Source organism: Protopterus annectens, chromosome 2.part1, assembly GCF_019279795.1.
Source record: "Protopterus annectens isolate FY-2018-M chromosome 2.part1, PAN1.0, whole genome shotgun sequence".
Taxonomy (NCBI): Eukaryota; Metazoa; Chordata; order Ceratodontiformes; family Protopteridae; genus Protopterus; species Protopterus annectens.
Window position 1 is genome coordinate 613495621 of NC_056729.1, and position 20680 is coordinate 613516300.

The 20680-nt window shown below is 42.0% G+C and overlaps 1 protein-coding gene across 1 annotated transcript in view; it reads right to left on the reverse strand.

Annotated features, from left to right (window-relative positions):
- Positions 1 to 16970, reverse strand: part of LOC122794876 (nuclear body protein SP140-like protein) — a 619738-nt gene extending 602768 nt beyond the window's left edge. The window contains exons 1-2 of the mRNA XM_044063475.1: positions 16952 to 16970; positions 16358 to 16440 (exon numbers count right to left, since the gene is read on the reverse strand). Of these exons, the coding sequence (XP_043919410.1) occupies positions 16358 to 16440; positions 16952 to 16970 (102 nt within the window). The remainder of the gene's footprint in view (positions 1 to 16357; positions 16441 to 16951) is intronic.
- Between the last annotated feature and the right edge of the window lie 3710 nt (positions 16971 to 20680).

Genomic DNA, 20680 nt, shown 5'->3' on the forward strand with positions numbered 1-20680 from the left:
CGATCAATAATGGTAAATCTAAACACCGATGTATTGTTTACAAGTGTGTTTGTATAAGGCACTCGAAGGCTTTTTGAGTCTAATGTCACTCATGTGATCCCCTACTCTGAGTTTCAAAGGTCTTGATGTTTGGCCCACATAAAACGCACAGCATGTACAAGTCGCCAGATAAATTACCCAACTTGTGCTGCAATTGGCCAGAAAAGAAATATTATATACTGTAGATGTATTCTTGCTTGTAAATTCTTTTGTCTTATTTACCCAATGACAGTATGAGCAATGACCACAAGGGACACATCCTCTTAATACATCTCCTGCCAATGCTCTTTGATATGGAACATTCCCCCCGTAGTCCAATCTCTTATAATGGCTGAACAGGGAACCTAAGGTGCGGCCCCTACGAAAAGAGAAGGCACATGTGTCACCCAAATGGTCAGACAATTTGTTTTCCACCAGCAAAATATTCCAATGTCTATGAATAATTTTCATGAAAGATTTAGTATTCCTGCCATACGTGGTAACCAATCTCAGTTTGGTCTCCGTATCTGATGAATGTTTATGATATTCCAATAACCCAGCTCTAACCTGATTGGAAGCAAATTGGCTGGCCCTGCTGATGTCACCTGCCCTGTACCCCCTATCCTTAAATCTGTGAGTTAAATCCTGTTTATAATGGCTGAATGAGGAGGAATTAGAACAAATCCTCTATCCTCAAAAATTGTGATTTAGGGATGCTTCTGATGATATGTTGTGGGTGGAAGCTAGTAGCATGCAGGATAGAGTTGTACTGTGGGAATTTTCTATATATCTGAGTTTCCAGAGTATTATCCAAATTCCAAACTCATCCAGAAAAGTAATCTCCGTCTTACTAAAGTTGACTTTAAACTCTATACCCCAACTGTTCTCATTAAGGTAATCAACAAACTCCTACAAAAAGATGTCATTAGTCCGCTACACCAACCAACAATCATCACGGTACTGCCTCCATATATCAATCTCGTTAATGTCCAAATTGAGAGGAATCATAGATTAATTCCTCCTCCAAATAAGCCATAAACAGATCAGCATAAATAGGGGCAAAAGAAGCCCCATGGCTGTTCCTTGGACCTGCCAAACACATTGCTCTTGAAAGTAGAGCACGTTTTTAGTTAAAACGTGCTCAGCCAGGCAAACAAGAAAGGTGTTAAAGCTTGGTTCATATAGTTTGGATCTCTCCAGCCAATACTGGAGGACTATCAAACCTGCCCAATGTGGGATATTGGTGTACAGAGAGGTGACATCCAGGGTACATAACAGCCAATCTGCTTCCAATTGCATATCTGATACAATACCAAAGAAATGGGTGGTGTCCTCAATTCAGGCCCGCACACAGGACAACAGTAGTTTCAAATATAAAGTTAGAAATTCGGAGAGGGGTTCAGCAAGAGACCCTCTACCTGACACTATTGGCCTGCCTGGTGGGTTTCTAGGATCCTTGTGGATTTTGGGGAGAAGATACGGGTATTGTTTCCTAGGGTCAACCACTTTCAGGTGAAATTTATCATCCTTAGTGATGATACCTTGATCTTCAGCTTCATCCAAAAATTGATCCATCTCTACCTTAAATCTACTAGTGGGGTCCAGAGGCATGGTCATATACCTGACATCTGCTAGCTGCTTATACGCTTCCCCACTATATGCTACCCAATCCTGTATAACAGCCCCTTCCTTTATCCGCTGGTAAAATAATGTCCCTATTGGATCTCACATTAATACATTCTCTTTCAACCTTAGTAATGTTATTTCTGAACTTAACTAGTTCACCAGGGTTAAAATGAAGGTCCTTGAGAACATTATCCTGAAAAATAGAAACAATAGGTGACATTAGGGGCATAAATGTTGATCCACGGAACCTGAAACCTCTGCAGATTTAATAAACAGCAGAAATCAATCAGATCCTCAGCAAAAGACTGCTCAGGAACAAAAAAAAAAAAAAAAAAATGGCACAAAACTCAAACCCTTGTTCAGAATCTTTTTTTTCCAATATCAGAAAGACTTGCAGAAGAGATGTTATGTACATTCATGCAGGTATCTGTGTCATCATTTTCAGAAGTCCTTCCAAACAGTTTGTTGCCCTTGTTTCCTGCCCCCTCTCCTGATCCTAAAGCGTGTAACAGATTAAGTTTGGGATCAGGTGACGTTTCTGTGTGGCCATCATCCATCTCAGTTGTTGGACGATGATTCCTCCCCAGAGGTAAATGAGTCCCTATTCCTCTTCAAGATGGATTTTAGTCTCTTATGTCTGGGGTGTGAATGGTTTCCTATCTGAGGTAATAAATTTGACATTTTTAAAGGCTTCAAATGGTCAGCAATATTATCCTTGAATTACTGATGCTCCTGTTTTTAGCAACTACTCTAAATATAAAGCAAAGATGTAAGAGGGCACCTCCGACTGGTTTCTCTGTTCAAACTTAGAGAGGATCAGTCAAGACTAATTTACATCAGACTATTGATATATCCTCATCACTAACCTTATTATTGTATCAGGAAATGCCTGATTGCCTTACTCAAAATCCCAGCTAACTCTGTCAAATTATTTTGCTGCATAAAGACAGTTTTCTTACATTCTGCTGCCTTCTGGTTCATAACTGTTCAACTAATGCTGTCAAATATCTGCCTTGTTTCCTCAAAACTACATTGATACATATCAATTTCAGAAACACCTTTGGCTTCTCGGTTAACCCTCACCCATGGGGATTGGTTGATGCCGGACAACTAGTTTCTAGATGCTTGACAGCTGCTATTAAAAACAGGCCTGACTAATACTGCACCCTATACTATTTGCTTGGTTTGACTTGTTCTTAGGTTGGGGGAGGGGGAATTTACTCCCATCTTCCTTTTAAAAACTCAAACTCTAAAAACATAAGGCATGTTTCTGCAGGGGGGGGGGGCATGGGTCTATAAGAAGCTGGGTCTGACAGCTTTTTACCATCTTTGGGTAATACAGCCATCACTGCTTTCTTCCAAGATGCTAATGCTTCCCTTCCTCCTATACACTATTAAACAAAGTCTACTTTCTTCACTCCTAAATTCCCCAGGAATACATTCTATTCCAGGCGATTTCCATAAGACTGATTATATACTTTATCGGATTTCTTCCTATCTTAACTACTAGCTGTGGAGCTCCATATTCATCTAACCCTGAAATAATTAAATTTCCCAGAAATATTTCCTTTTGTGCTCTTAGTTTCCATATTCTTCTACTTTATACAAATTTTCATAACATTTCCAAAATATCTCTAATACCTCTACAGGATCTCTAGTTATTTTTCTTGTCATATGCTCTCCATATTTGTAAGCAATCATTTCTACTCTCTCTTTCCCAAGTCACTGTGCTAAAAGTTTTTGTGCTTTGGAGTTATCAAAAATAGTTGCTAAACAGATGCATATCCAAATAAGCTCTTGTTCGACAGTTGTCATATTCTGCAACACTAACATTTGTCAGGCCATGTACATAATTCCTTTTTAACCATATCTTTCCCTTTTATTTTTTCTGTTTTTAAACTTCATTTTCATTTAATACCCCTCACTAGCTTTCTTCTGAAGAATTTTCTATCTTCCCTAATAAAACTCCAATAATTTTCACCACTCATTCCTTAAATTCCTCTTTTTAATTGGTAGGTGGGCAAGTGCTACAACCTCATTTTTACAATACCCTGCATTTTTCTTAGTTTTTATCTGGGCATGATCTGAAATAGTTATATTTGTTGAAGCTTTCAATTACATGCGCATGTTCCTGTGACATTATTTCTTCTCCAGTCTAGTCCAGTCATTGTGGCACAGTTTCACTCCTGGCTAATTGCCTAGAAAGTCATGTGCAGGAAACACCATGACTGCAACAAAAGCAGACATCAATTACTTGGAAAAGTGTCAAATCCACCCCTGCACAGAATGCAACTGTTCCCTTTAGGGCCAAGAGATTGGGAGTGAACCAATGTTTTATTATAGTGAATGAAATAAGGCATCAGCCCAATCTTATTTCTCCCAGTTTCCCAGAGCATTGTCTCCATACACATACTACCAAATAGCAATTACAAATCCCTCCTGGCAGGCTGCTGTATCCCTCATTAATGGTAAAGGATCAGCCATGCTGTAATCACATTCCCCCTTCAAAAAAACAGGAACTGCAAGCATTCAGCTATTCATTCCAATTCTGCCCAGTCCTCTGACTTTAGGAACACTAATCAAACACTGGGAAAATATGGTCTGTCCTTCCTCTATGGGATAGCTAAAGGTGGTGGTGATGGTGGAGGGGGACCTGCACATTTAAGGATTTTGCCATGTCAGGTAGTAGATCACCATTTGGCAACAGTGTTATCACTGTCTCAGTTCTGCAACCTAATCCTGAACTGTGTGGCATTTGCAAATTCTTAAAGCACCTGTACACTCAAGAGTACTACTGTTAAAATCCCCAAAACACTATGCCTACTTTAGGGCCATTTTAACTACAAATAATCCTTTGGCTCAAAGGATTTAGCTGGTTAGCAAATAAGTCTTGTCTGTGTAGAGAAAGGCACAGTTTAATACAGCACAGTCATTCTTGTTTCCCTAAGGAAGCCATACTATCACCTCTGAGTAAGGTGACTACTGCCCGTGAGAAAAATCAATAAGCATTACTAAAATATGTACATTTTAGTAAATGCATTACAACTAGTCACTAACTTCTTGTATGCAACTGGAAAACGTATTGCAAGATTAACTACACACTGCAAAAAAATTATTCACGCTGCTTACTTTTGTTTCTGAAAATAACCTGAAGCAAATTACTAACACCACATTAGTCCTGTATCACCTCTGACAACTGTTTAATCCTATTATTGAACCACTTGCTTGTTTTTTCAAACATATTTTCACATTCTTAACTGCAAAACAAGTTTACACACTAACAGAAAAATAAAGCAGGTCATAAATGTCCTCATTCATGTTACAGGATATAGTTGTATTTTCTTTTTAAAAAGTTGCATTCTATCCAGCAGTAGACAATTTATTCAGTTCCTGCCTTCCCTTAAATCCCATTCCTCCTCCTGAACATAATTCTGCATTACTGTTGCCAAAAATTCCATTTATATATATTAAACATGCTCCTTCCCTATTCTAAAGACCCCTGGCTCCTGTTCTTTTATCTACTACACACCCGCTGAAACTTCCATTACAGCTAGTTTAGATTTGGATTTCAATTTTCTATCAATTGCTTTTTTTGGCAGCCAACAACATTAAACATATGCCTATGGCCTTGAGTATAGGTAATTCAGGTCCTAAAACCCAGCTCAAAATAACTTCCTTAGTTACCTTTTGTTCCATTTGTCAATATTTAAAAAATACTTCAATTTGTTAGATTCCCCAGTCATGTTCCCAATCACCCCCTCTCTGCCTCCCAAATCACATCTCTAGCATTTCCTAAACAGGAGGAAAAATCCTCTGATGTGTACTTTGGGTATAAAATTCCCTGTGAAATATCTTAAATCTTCTGGACCTTGTTTTCTTCCCGTTGATCCTTTGCAAATTACCTTTGTAGTCCCTCTTCCCCATCATTTCTAACCTGCTGTGATAGACTGTAGTAGTTACCATCCAATATTTATGAACCCTACTGATTATTTTATCATCTAATTTAGACTCAAACACTCCATCAGAGCAGGAATTTCACTTGTACTCCCTCGTCCATTTCTCTTTGCATATACTCTATCAGTCTCAAATATGGAATATGAACTCTAACCAGCAATCTAAACTATTGCTTATCCTCATTCTACTCTATCACAGTTTCCTCCAGTTATTTGCTTCCAGTACCCCTCAAATCAAGTTTAAATCGCCTTGTTCTACAGTGAGAATATAATCCCAATTTTTTTCAGTATTCCCCTCCCAAACTGCCATCCACAATTTCTCATTTAGCTGACAACAGTATGCCTTACTGTACAAAATAAAACATTTTTGCTGCATGCATCTTACTATCCATAAGAGCTTTCATTTTCTTAACTTCCATCTTTCATTTCGTCTCTTCTCATATATCCTTGCCTACCATAACAAAATCGCGTTTAATCCATATACATAAATACTTAAATTTTCCTATACACAAAAGCATTCCTGCACAAATTTAAGTGTGGGCATGTAGTTTACTGCTTTACTTAGTTTTATCACCATTTATTTTCTATCTTGAAAATGTATGAAATGATCTCTAATATGGTCTACAAAGCCAAAATGTCCTTTTCTGATGTTCAAGTAGAAAATAATTTCATCTGCAAATAAGCTAAATCCCTATTTTCATTATCAAAAGTTCTAAATATAAAGCAAACAAAGGAAGAAAGTACAGTTGTGTACACTTGCCATAAATGTAGATGTTAGTGTATTCACTGTTGCACTCATCACCTGTGGGTTATCCCTGCTGTGGTAGACCTCGGTCAGGTATACCAGAGTACGTTTTTGTGGACTGGCTGCTGTCACCTGTAGTCAGAGGTCAGGTTGTCAGTGCTGTAAAGTAAGGCAGCTGACATAATTACATCAGTTTTTCATGCCCTAACCAGTCAGAAGCACAAAGGAAGAGAGAGAAGTGGTCCTGGTCGCTAAAAGCCACCTTGGGAAGCTTGTGTCCCCCTAGGGGAAGATGTTAAATGGGGGATGAAGGTAGGGAAACAGACTCCAACAGTGAATACACTTGAACATCTACACTTATGGTAAATGTACACAACTGTACTATGTTTGTGTTTCACTGTTACAGTCATCATCTGTGGAAGGATTCCCAGAGCAAAGAAAAAGGGTGGAAGAATAGGTTGAGTCCTAGGTATGGGTCTGGAGGCCCTGGAGAACTGCAGAGGCAAACCCTGCCCTAGACTTAGAAAAGAGAGGTAGGTGGTAATGCTTTGTAAAGGTATGGACAGAGGCCCAGGTGGCTGCTTCCAAGATGTCCTTGATAGATACTCCTCTGAGGAAGGCAGTGGAAGTGGAGGTCGCCCTAGTGGAGTGGGTACTGATAGACTTAGGGATGGGTTTCCCATGTAGTCTGTAGCAAAAACGGATACAGTGTGAAATCCATTTGGAAACTTAGTTTGGAGATGGGCTACCCCTCTGCCCCTGGGGCAAAGCTTACAAGAAGCTGGTCTGTTTTCCTGAATGGCTTAGTACAGTCCAGATAGTATCAGAGTTATCTCTGCACGTCTAGTGAGTGTAGAATTCTTTCCCCCTTATTTTGAGGGTTGGGAAAGAAGGTGGGAAGGTGTATGCCCTGGTTAACGGTCACATCACTTAACACCTTGGGCATAAAGGAGGGGAGACTGTCTGCAAGGAAAATTATGAAGGGCTCGACAGCAATGAGAGCTTGAAGTTTCTAGACCCTTCTGGCTGAGGTGATACCGCTCTTGGAAGACTGCCTTCCTACTAGCAGTTTCAATTCTGTAAAAGTGGCAGGTTCGAAAGGAGGTAAGTTAGTTTCTGTAACACAATTCATGTTGCAGGGTGACGTTGGAGGCCTTTCTGGAAGGCCTGTTATTAGAAGCCCCTCTGAGGAATTGCTTAATCAAAGGATGAGAGAAGAAGGGTGGGTCTAAATCATAGATGGCAGAGGCATGGATTTTAATAGAGAAAGAGAGGCCGCTATTGAGCAACTCTGCTAGGTTATCCAGGATGAAGGGGGCTGGGAGGCACTGCCCCCTTTTGGTTGTTTCCAAAAGAATCATTCCCATTTTCCTGCATATGATTTTCTTGTGCTGGGCCTTCTGGCCTCTGATGATGTCCAGGATCCGTTTACTTAACAGGGACTCCTTGTTAGCTTTTAGTGTACAAGCCATGTTGAAAGTTTGAGTCTATAGGTCTGGGTGCAGTGACTTCCCCTTCTCTTGGGTCAAGAAGTCTGACATCAGGGGAAGCAGCTTTGGGGGCTGTAAGCTCAGACTGCGTAATAAAGGGTACCAATGCTGCCTGGGCCAATCTGGAGCAATGAGGATAGCCTTTGGTCTCTCCTCTCTTGTTCTGATCAGAACCTTGGGAATAAGGGGCAGAGGAGGGTATGCGTACACAAAGAGGGAGCTCCAGGGGAAGGTCAAGGCAACCACCTTCCATGCCAGGAGGTGATGCTCACTGGTACAGATCTTGTGCAGCTGGTGGTTGAGGTGCGAGGCAAAGAGGTCCACTTCTGGGATCCCCCACTCCTAGGTGATTTGCAGAAAGATTTCCCTGTGGAGCTGCCATTCATGGGGGTCCAGTAAGTTTCTGCTTAGGTGATCTGCCAGTGTGTTGCTGATCCCTGTTAAGTACTGGGCAATTAGGCGTAGCCCCATGGAGGTGGCTGTAAGCCAGAGACTCATGGATAACCTGCACAGGGGGGTAAAGACTGGGTGCCCACCTGCTTGATGTACCACATTACTGTGGTGTTGTCTGTTTTTATAAGGAGGACCCCTGGCCTGAGATGGGGTTGGAAGGAAGTCAGAACCTTATGCACTGCCATCATTTCTTTCTGGTAGATGTGCAAGTGAATTTGCTGGGCATTTCAAAGGCCTTGGGTACACCTGCATGCTAGGTGAGCAGCCCAAGCAAAGTCTGAGGCATTGGTGGTGATGGTCTAGCTGGAAGGGCGGAGGATGAAGGGAAGACCCTTGTTCATGGCACAGGCCTCTGCCCACCAGAGAAATTCGGCCCTTACACAAGGGATCAGAGGGAGAGTGGTCTCTAGGGACAGAGTGCTGGCACCAAATGTTCTTTAATTACCACTGAAGATTACTCATGTGAAGCCTGGCAAGAGGGATGAGAAAGATGCAAGATGCCATGTATCCCAGGGCTTGCAGGAACTTCCTCACAGTGAGGTGACTTCTGGAATCCAGCTGGGTGAAGAAGAGAGGCAGGAAGCTCTGTTTTTCTGGGGATAGGAAGGCCATTTGGGTTGCTGTGTCTAGCACAGCTCCCAGAAAAACAATTTTCCTGGTGGGGTTTTATTTTGATTTTTTCTTGTTGATGGTGAGCCCTAGGGAAGTTAGGAGTGATTTGACAGAGAAGATCCTGGAGCAACTTTTCTTTGCAATCTGCCTGAATGAGGCAGTCATCCAGGTAAGGGTAAATCTGCAGACAGAGAAATAGACAGAATGCTATAGCCGGGGCCAAGCATTTGGTGAAAAATCTGGAAGCAGTAGATAAGCCAAAGGGCAGTGCAGAGAACTGAAAGTGTTGATAGCCTGCTCTGAAGAGCAAGAATTTTCTGAATGAGTCCCTGATGGGGATGCGGAGGTAGCCATCTTTTAGGTCTAGTGTCACAACCCAGGCATTTTGTGTGAGCATAGGCAGGAGCTGCTGCAAGGTTAGCATTCTGAATCTGGGGACCACCAAGGAGGTGTTCAGTTTGGATAAATCCAGGATGGGGTGCCAAGTGCCTTCTTTTCTGGGAACAAGAAATAGTAGAGTAAAAAACTTTTCCTGTTTGATCTGGAGGGATAGGTTCTTACTGCCTCGTGGGATATTAGAATTTCTACCTGTTTTTATGCCTCTGCCCACTGGTTTGGGGGGAGGTCTGGGTACCCTCGTGGAATAGGGAGTTCGCTGAAGGAAAATCTGTAACTCTGAGAAATGATTTTTAAGACCCATTCGTCCTTGGTTATACAGACCCAATTGTCCTTGAAGAGGGGGATCCTTCCTCCTAGTTTTTGATGAGTGAAAGGAGGGCAGAGGGGGGGAGGGAGAGTCATTGAGAGTGCTTGCCATAAAAACTCTGCTTAGAACTCCCTGCTTTAGAGACGGAAGTGGTCCACTGTTTGCTTCTTTGCTGGCCCTGGGATAGGGACATGGATGGCCTGCCCCTGCGGGGCTTATCTTGGCCCTGTCCGTTAGGTGCAGGGAAGGCCCAGTGCTTAGGAAAGTTCATTGAGAGTGCTTGCCATAAAAACTCGGCTTAGAACTCCCTGCTTTAGTGACGGAAGTGGTCCACTGTTTGCTTCTTTGCTGGCCCTGGGATAGGGACATGGATGGCCTGCCCCTGCGGGGCTTATCTTGGCCCTGTCCGTTAGGTGCAGGGAAGGCCCAGTGCTTAGAAGGAAAGTTCCTGCTGACTTGAAAGAAATCTATTACTGTTTGTATAGATTTTGCTTTGTCATCCTTTTTAAGCACCTCTTTTGCTTTTTCCCCAAACAGGCGTTCCTTATCTAGTGGTGCATCAATAACTTTAGACTTGACATGATCAGGGAGAGGTTGTTCCTTCAGCTATGCATCCTTCAGCCAATGCACGTCTTCTAATAACAGATCCCGTCACTGCTGCCCTGCTAGAGGCTTCTAGGGTGTCATACCCACATTGTAAAGAAGTGTTTGGCCACTTGACAAGCAGAGTGTAGTAATTCTGCCAGCTCTTGAGTTGGCACTGTCAGGAGAGGTAGCAATCTTCTGTTTTAATTGTTCCAAAGTGTGTTGTTGCTATTTTAACATATGGAACTGGCAATTGAGTGCTCTGATAGCCAAGGCTGTAGAGGTGTATACCTTCTTACACCATCTGTCCAGAGCTCTGGAGTCTTTGTTAGAAGGAAGAGGATTCTATGCAGAACTAGTCTTAGCTCCTTTGGGTCCCTGTGTAATGACCTCAGGATCTGCAGCAAAATTCCTGTACAGGTATTTGAGAGAATCCAGTACTCTGTAGTACTGGTCAGGCTTAGTTGGAGCAAAAGGCAGGGCATCAGGGGCTAAGCTGGATTCATTGAAATCATACACCACTTCCAAAATAAGGGGGATGGCCAGGGGTCTGTGCTGGGGCAGGTCTGAAACTCAGTCGTTTCCTTGACTGCGAGAAGTCTGGAGATTCCCAATGAAAATGTTCTCAGAGTGAAGGGTTACCTCAAAGGAGAGGTCCTCTGGAGGGGAGGCAGAAGGGATGGATTCCTCTCTGCATCTGAATCCTCAGTTAAGGGATGTTGTTCCTCCTCAAAAGTAGAATAATTAAATTCCTCAGACTCTTGGTCTGTCAGTTTCTAGAGAAGGATGTCTTTTCCTTTTCGGAGTGGGGGCCTGAGTACCTCGGATAAGGGAGATGAAATCCTCCGCCATTCTAAGCATTCGAGCTTGGGGTGAGGGGGAAGTAGCAAGATGGTGGCTAGAAGCAGATTTCCTAGGAGTGGCCTGGCTTCTAGACCTGAGAGAATCCTCTCTGAAAAGCGGCAGTCGGATGCGAAGACTTCGGGTTTTGTCTAGAATCGTTAGTGCGAAAGGCCTCCTCGGAAGCCAGTGCTTGCGTCGTGGCTCCAGACCCAACCAAGGCAGAAGCAGCCAAAGGTTCGGAAGACTAAGTGGATTCCTGCGGCAAACCGGACTCCAAAGGGGTCTCGGCAGAGGTCTACGCAGAAAGCGAGTGGGGCATCAGGGGCTGCAAAAGCACCTCACTGAATTCCGGATAAGTAACGATTTGCTTAGTGGCGGTGTCGTCGGAAGTCTTAGCTTTCTGTGGCCTGTCTCTATCTTTATCTCTACTTTTTTTGGAATGGCGACAGATTGTTGGCTGATGTCACATCGGAAATCGAAGACCGAACACGAAAATAGTATACAAAAAGAGCTCTATGGCGAATGGTTCTCGCATTAGAGGGCACAGAACCAGCAATGAGGGACGTCATGGTCTGGGCCTAAACAAGTGATGCAGTAAGAATGAAAGTCTCAGTGTGGGATCTGCTTTCCACAGGCAAGACTAACTTTTTCAGACACCGATTAGAGCAAGAAAAAAAAAAAAAAGTCCCCGACAGGGTATTTAGCTTTAGACGTTTTCTGCTGAAATTCAACTTTTGGTAGCGATCGACCAGCAGTTGTGCGAACTGCTTCTGCTACGGGCTCCACGGCAAGAAAGACTGATGCAATGATGTCGGCTGCCTTGCTTTATAGTACTGATGACCGGACGTCAGACCATAAGCAATTGCAGACGGTGCACAAAAACATTGACTCTGGTATTCGGGCTGGACGAGGGCTACTACAGCAGGGATAACACACAGGTGAGGACTGCAACAGCGAAACACGAAGAACATCGGGCATGCTCCATCTGGTTCTGCTGTTCTAACAGGTCAGAGGATTCCTCCCACCTTACATTTTGCCTTTAAGTCTTCACACATCTACCTTACAAACCCAATTATTCTACCAGAGAAAGTAAATTCTATGACTGTCCAATTCAAAGCCTCAGCTGACTACAGAATGCTTTCTCTGCATCAAGACTCACCAACAGCAGTATTTTTTATACCCGGCTTCCCTTTGGATCATTTGTTCCATTAATGTTCTAAAATACTTGCCTCCCATCTACCAAAAAAAAAAAAAAGATTCATATCAATTTGGTAACATTTTTGCCAATCTCTTGGCTAGTACAGATACGAAAGCAGTTTGGAATCATGGATTAAAACCAAAATGCTCTACACAAGGCTGGATCTGAAGGGTCTTTACCTTATTTAGGCAATACAGACTTCCACAACTTTCTTCCAATGTTCTGGTGCCTCCCCTTTTTAAATATTGTTGAAGTTTTCCATATCTTTATCTTTCTTCCTTTCCAGCTTACAGATTTGCACAGGAATACTGTCCATTCTAGAAACTTCCCTGTTGATTATACATTGTTTTTATTTCACTTCTTCCTCTCAACTATTAATTGAGCAATTTTTTTCCTCGTCATAGGCTCCCCATGTTTGGTTACAACTATTTTCTGTTGCCTAGCTTGTGTGGAACGTTTTTGCACTCAAGAATTGTAGGGCAGCTTAATAGCAACCTTTATAAACGCCTGTATACCATCCAAATTATTTCTTCTTTGGAGCTCTGCAGTTTTTCCTCCTCTTGTTCTGTGAGATTCTCCTGTTGTAATACTTTAAAACCTCTGTCAAGCCCTCTAAATAGTTCATTACTTTCACGTAGCTCTGCCTTATTTTCACATAGCGCTTTTTACTTCTACAATACTTTTAAAGTCCATTTTCATTTTATCTCACTAATTAGCTATTCCTTCTGATGTAATGCCTATTTTCCTTAACTCCTGAATCACATTCACTATCTACCTTTTACATTAACAGCCAAGTATGAAAGCACCATCTCATTTTCCAGTACTACCCTGCATCTTTACAGTCGAGCTCTCCCAGTGTGAAAGATGAGAAAATGTATTTGAACAAGCCAGTAGACGTTTCCAATTTTGGTAAAATCCAATTACAGGCTATTACATTATCTGGATTCCAACATTATCTGGATTCCAACAAAGAAAAAAGAATTAGAGAAAGTAAGCAACTGTCAACTAGAAGAGTAAAAAGCTCTACCAAGCCCCTGACAAAAGCGGTACTGGGGAATCTAAAACTGCAGAGCCACCAAATGCCACCTTAGTGCCTTGAGCAAAGTCTTAACTGCAGCCATATATAAACAGTGCCTACAGCTTGGGTCAAAACCTCAGCTAAGTTATAAGCAAGCCTGACTGGATGGTACAATGAACTGGAACTCAGTTAAACCATCCACCTGGCAACTTGTCAGTGACAGCATTACCATACAACCGCTGTCAATAGAACCTAACAATAGAGGGTGCATAGAAGCCTTTTTATGGGCAGCTGATGAAATCATGTCATGCTTCAGGATCTATAACCATCTCTTTTAACCCTTATAAATGCAGAGGAACATATCTGCCCCTCACAGAATGAGAGCCGCAATATCAGGATTGTCCCATGTTGCAGTCATAGCCAATTTAACCATCTTCTAGCTACCTGTGAAATAATCCAGGGAGTTGGCTTGGGGGAGAAGTCCAATATTTCTCCTGCATGGTCTTTTAGAGAAAGGATGCTAGGTCAGTAGGCCACCCCCTCTTTGCCTCACCATTTCTAAGATTTCCACAAATCTGAGATCTGGACATGATTGTTTTGAATCTGTACCCTCTTCAGCACTGATGTATAGCCTGAGACACCACAGGTGACTCAAAGTGCTTCCTTCCTTCACACTGCCTTCAAAGACACAAGTTTTGACAAAAAACTGCACCAAACAGTGAAGAAACAAGGACCACACAAACCCAAAAAGAGAGAAAAAAAACAAGGACCACATAAAGTCAAAAATATTCAGCAGGGAGAAGGGCTAAAAATGTCAAAGGTCTCAGGAAAAATACAGAAAACTCAAGTGCGAAAAAATGTCCAGAAGTCAAAATTTCTGATCAACTTACCAGAAATAAAGATGAGCAATAACTATCTGAATATGATCTTAGTTTTTGAACAAAAAATTGCAACAAAGTAGAAAACTGTAGACTGAGACCATTTCTCCGATAGAGCGTTTACCACTGCAAGGAAATAAATTTAGACAGTATTACTGCAAAAACACCAAGGGTAAAGGGAATAGGTTTAACACCCTGAAAGAATATCTGCATATTTTATTCTGGAAGAATGACAATGTAAAACCACACCCTAAGAAACTCAGTATCTCTACTCTATCAAACTCTCGGTCCATTTCTATTCTCCCTATCCTAGGAAAGATTCTGTAAAAATTATCAGCAACTCACTCAATACATCCACAAATATCACCTCTCGCAAAAACAGCATGGCTGTTGGTCTGATAGCAGTACATCTACAGCTACCTGGAGACTCCATGACAGCATTATTCTTGGAATGGCCAAAGGCTTAATTACTGGAGCAACTTAGAGCCTTTGATCTTGTCGATCACACAATTCTGCTGTGCCATCTCAATGAAAGTAATTAGTAATGAGACACTGCCCTAGTTCAAAACCTACCTCTGTAACCATCACTTCAGTTAATTTCAATTCAACCTGTACACATCAGACCCTCTGCAGAAAGGCTCTATTCTGGCATCTCTATACTTTCTATCCACATTAACTACCCACATTAACTCCCATCTGACAACCAGTCTTCTCCTGCATTATGCTGATTACATGGTCCTATTCCACTCCAATCATTTGGACTCTTCTCGAACTCACAACTTCATGCTGCTTTTAATGCACTTATAAGTCATTGATAAGCAATTACTGCTAAACTCCTTTAAAACAAAAACAATGCTTTTTGGCACTAGTCAATACCTAGGGATTTGGTTTGACACCTTCCTAAATTTCCACCACCTGGACTGCACACACGAAAAAAGACCTAATATTCAGGGCTAATAGGAGCTCCCTTTTTCTATACAGACACTGTAGAAATGCCATGGGTAACAGTTTCTTACTGGCTCTGTTACAATACTGTTTCCTGCTAAATGCTGCAGCTTCTACAAGAAATGTGTTTACCATTCAGTTCATTTCAAATGTCATTTACAGAATTATCACTTATCACTGCAAAACCACTGAAAATGTTAATCTACCTGTAAAACAGCTTGCTGATTTTCTACCTACCTCAACTATTTAAACTGATCAAAAATGACACTTTACCTACCCTAGCTTCTGGACTATTCAGAGATGCACCAACATACAACCTTGGACATCCTAACCACTCATGCCTTCTCCTGCAAACCCCCAGCTTCATTGCACAGACCATGCTTACTCAGTGCTTGGTCCCAAACTGTGGGAACCTCTCCCTTTTCCTGAATAATTCCTCTTACATTTTCCATTCAGAAATAAAAGCACATTCAAGACTCTAGGAAAATACAACTGCTCTCTCTCTGGTCATAATTCATTCCCTTCTTGCAACGACATACCTTGCTCCATTTGATTAAGATTCTTTCAGCATGCCAACACTAATTCCCATTCTATATACATTGCATGTAGTGTTTCTCTTACTGTACATAACTCCATTTAACTTAATAAAAATTAATTTTACATTTTTTTATTAAAATTAATTAGATTTAAGTTAACTTTCCCGGTTAACAAATGTTAAATAAATATTTCTCATTCTTTCCTCCCCTAAACCAAGTATGATCTTCACTTTGTATACAATATATGCATATCTTGCATTTTGTCATTCACACTCTATAAAGTCATGTAAATGTTGCGTTTTCCCCAGGCTGAGACCACAATGGATCAGAGCTCTACCCCTGTTAATTTCAAAATAAAATAAATCCTGTGAGAGGGTTACATGCTGAGCTGCTCAAAAACATAACACCAGTTCTGCCATTACAAGGCATGAGCATTCTCATACCAGATCTAATTTCTAAACAGCCTACACACATTCCATTCCCTGAGAACCAGGAGGAAGGTTTTGGTTAAGTGCAATACTTGCCTTCAAAATTTGAATTCAAAAGTACATATGTATTTATTTTCATCCATCATTCTTTATAAACAGGTGAATTTTGAAGTTAAAAAATTCTCAAGAATTAAAAACTTCATTCAGAAAGCAGCAAATGCACTTAAGCATTTGACATTTCATGTAAATGCAGCTCCTACTGGTAAAAGTTACATATCCGAGTTACAGCTTCTGATTCACATTTTAAAAACTGGTAAGCTTACCTTCTGAGGCTGTGTAGATACAGAGCGACCTCTCAGTTTAGGAGGATTCGGCAAGTGTCCGTGCTGTAGCAAAACAAAAATAACTGTAAATAGTACATGTATAAACTATTTTTTTTTAGAAGAGCAAAGGCTTAAGTTATGTACTCACCATAACTAGACATCTGTATTGTCCATTTTCATTCCACCCCCACCCCAATCCTTCCTCCTTCCTGTCTTCTTCTGGACTGTCCCGAGATTCTTTGGAATATGTAGTTCCAGGTCTGAGCTCTACTCTAATTTTTCTATTCTCCTTTTCTATTGGACAATGAAGTGTTTCTGGCAGCAAACTCCATCTGAGGTACTGGGGAGGAAGTAGGGCATGAGTAGAGGGAGGAACTCAAGGGAAGGATCCAAAGTCTGGGGAATGTAGCAGTCTTGGATCCAAGTAACTGATCCGTAACCCGTAAGTTGAGGAAGAATTTATAGCCGATGCGGTCTTTCATTCTTACTCAATGTATGGGACAGAGTCCTCAGCTACATAAATCTAGAGTGCTTCTCAGGGAAGGATATTCTGAAGAACTGCTGAACCAAAGGCAGCTCTCTACTTGGTCCAACTTGTAAGACGTAACAGCATTAGATCATGTGCCTAGTGCACAAATATCAATAAGGTGACCATGGATGTAGTTGAATGGGTTTAAGGTGGTTTTGGTAGTGAGAGGCCTTGCTGAGAAAAAATCCAGGAAATGTAATTAGTTAGCTGTTTAGCCAATATAACCTTAAAAACTGTGGAACCCAGATAACACGGTGAAAATTAGACAAACAGCTGGTCTTTTTCTAAATTCTTTTCTTCTGTGCAAGTAGAAATGTAATTGTCTATGCATATCCAAAAGATGTAGCAGGTAGTAGGCTTTGTTAGGAAACTTTGGAAAGAAGACTGGTCAATGAATGGTTTCATTTGTGTTTGATTCAGAAACCACTTTTTGTAGGAAAAAAGACATCACAGTAACACTGCCTTTATGAAAAACAATGTAATGGGGATTTGATGAAAGAGCCTAGAGTTTGGAAATCCTTTTAGCAGAATAGCAACTAAAAAGGCCAATTTCCAGGACAGGAAAATTTTTCAAGTCAGTTTTTGCTGATGGTTCAAAAGGTTGTGAGTTGAGCATTGCAGTATTACTGTCAAGTCCCAGGGAGGTGATGGATCTTTCACTGGCAGTCTGAGCAGGAAGCTACCCCTTCAGAAAAGCCTTGTATACTTTGGAAACAGCCAGACAAAAAGCAATATTTCCTGGGTGAAATTTTGATACAACTGTCAACTGTACTTTGTGGAAAAACTAGCATCTTCTGTAAAGAGAGACACTAAAAACAGCAATACAGAAAAAACAGGGTCAGTAAAGGAATTTGCGTAATTTTCCAAGGCCCAAATTGAAAATCTTTTTCCATTTGCTCTTGTAAATCCTTTTACTGGAATCTTTCTGTGATGACAAAAGAATATTAAGAACCAGGGACTACAGCCTGGGCTGTCGAGCTGCTAACAATGGAACTGCAGAAACCATGCAGTTAATCTGAGGGCTAGAATACTGGAATATTTTAGCCCCGATGGATGCGACATGAGGTCTGGACTGGGATCCAGTACCCAAGCAGGATAAAGATAAAATCAAAGGAAGGGGAACCATACTTGGCAAGGAGGATAGCTGAGCTGTTCAACTAGCTGGCTTTCTGCAAGAAATGTTGAATTAGGGCTACTGGGGGATAAGTGCAAAGGAGACCAAAGGGCCAAAAGGGGACTAGAGCATCTCTCAGTGACTCCCCACCAGAGGGGTAATCAGGGTAAAGTACTTGCTGCACTTGCTGTGAGGATTGAGAGGTAGCAGCAAGGTTGGCCCCAATAATGGAAAGTTTCCTCAGACAGTGACTAAGAGACCACTGGGTAAGGCATCAAAATGGACCAGAGTTTGTCCTCTAGTACACTGGATTTTCCCAGGATGTGTTGCTGCTAGAAAGCAATTGGAGGTCACCCACTGCCACAGTGTCATAACCTTTGCAACAGAGGGGGCAAGATAGAGTTCAGCCTGGTTTGATATACTAAACCACAAACATGTTTGTTTGAATCGCAACAGTCTCTAGAGGGAGAACATCTTGAAAAGCCTACAGCCACAGGATGCCTTGCTCACCTCTAGGACACTGGGAAATCCCTCGCCCCACCTCAGTTACGAGGCGACCGTGGTTTGGCTACAGAGAGGCAACTTATGACAGCCTCATTCAAATGGATCCACTATTGAAGGTGGTCTCTGCATACTTACGTGAATGACTGGATAAGAAACAGGCCAAAGAACAGTCCACTGAACAGCTACAGTCCATTGCAAAACACTCGTATAGTAACATGCTAAGGGAATACTATTAAAGCTACTGCCATGGACCCCACAGCCTACAGAACTACCCTGGCGGGAAAAGAAGGATTAGAAAGTACTTGAACTGGGATTTGTGTGGTCACACAATGTGGGGGTAGAGCAGCAGTTTGACAGTATTTAGATGGGCACCAAGGAACTCCAGGCACTGAACTGGTAGTAGCTTTGATTTGAGCATGTTGACTGTTAATACCTAAAGATCGGCAGATTTGGAGCAAATAGTCCCTGGTCTGTTCTAGGAGATGCTTGGCTGGAGTAATGAACAGCCAATTGTCTAAGTACAGAAACACCAGAAATGCTTGCAGTCTCGAGTGAGTTGCTATCACTGACATATATTTGGTAATCACTCTTGGGGGCTATAGTGAGTCTAAAGGGCATGGCTCTGAATTTATAGTGACTGGCTCCAAGTCGAAAGTGCAAGCGTCTTCTGGAGCACCTGACTATTTGTGTGACAGGATGCATCCTGAAGATTTACTGAGAACATCAAATCTTCCTTATGTAAAAAAAAAAAAAAAAGGTAGGATGGACTGAAACATGACTATTTGGAACTTTGACTTCTCCACATACTGGTTCAGGCTGCTTATATCCAAAAACCGTCTCTGGTCCCTTGTCTTTTTAGGGATTAAAGAGCCTCAAGTTCCAAATCCTCTCTGGTCTGGTGGGACCTCTTTGATGACTCTTGTCTAGCAGTAAACGAATTTCCTGAGCTGCAGCTTCTCTCAATGGGTGGGACATCAGGAAGCTTGTTTCTCTTGGGGTGGGGGAGTTGTTTGGAAAAATGGTACAAAGTATCCTCTGGATATTATGTTCAACATCCAAGAATCTTTTGTTATAGTAGCTCAGGTGTCTGTGTACGAGGACAAACATTGCCAGACTGCCTCCAGAGGCAGCCAAGTGAGGCAGCACTGCAGGAGCACTAAAAAGGTCTATATGAAAAAGAATCTCTGAAGACCTTATTTGCAGACATACCCTGCAACGAGGCTGGCATTTTCCATTTGATCTCCCTCTACCTCTGAGGGAAGTTATCCCCACATGAATCCTGGAAAGATCCCTGGAATGTGCAGAATCACATTTTCTTGCCTCTAGCTTGATTCCTTGAAAAGGATCAATGAGGGGGTAGTAAAGTGAAACCCTATAGCAAACAGGGTCTTTCCTTCCTGTACAATGCAGGAAAGTCTTTTACTGAGGGGCCAAACAAGGAAGTTCCAAAGGAAGCACTGATGAAATACTTGAAGGGCTCTGTAAAGTTGTACAGCAGCATCCAGGCCTGTCCCCTTATGGAAATGCCCAAACCGATGGCCGGCGAGATACCTTCCGCATCGTGTAAAATGAGCCTGGTGGACAAATTTGATATAGATAAGTGTGGTCAGCTGTGAAGATGTCATTTTACAATCCTCTGCAGACATGGACTTGAGTTCTCTAGTCAAATCCCTCCGATTTCTAGTAAAGTGCACCAAAACAGGACAGTGACCACAAGGTAAAAGGTTGCCAATGCAAATGTGTGCTTTCTAAACCTGCCCAAATGCCCTAGACTCGTTAGGGTGGTGGGCAGAGCAGCTCTGTTCTGTGAGCTCCTTCTTGGTGGCTGCTACCACAACCATCACGACAGCGACACCTTTGCTCCAATGTGGTCTATTTTTGAAGGGACTAAGCTTCTGTCCTGTCAATGAGGACATGTTCGGAGCCCAACTCCTTCCATGCCCAGTGAGAGACTAGGCTGATGAGCTCATCTGCCAGGGGAGTCACCCAAGACAGACGGGTCAGAACTGAAAGCTTCCAAGAATATTGACTCCTCAGGGGATAGGTTATTTGAGGACCATCCAACCTTTTGTTTGAAGATTTCTAAAATGTCTCCAAAGGAGTTGTCATCAGGTGGCGATCTGGGGGACCCTTCCCCTTCGTCTAAGTCAGGATCTTTGGTGAGGGATTCCATAGG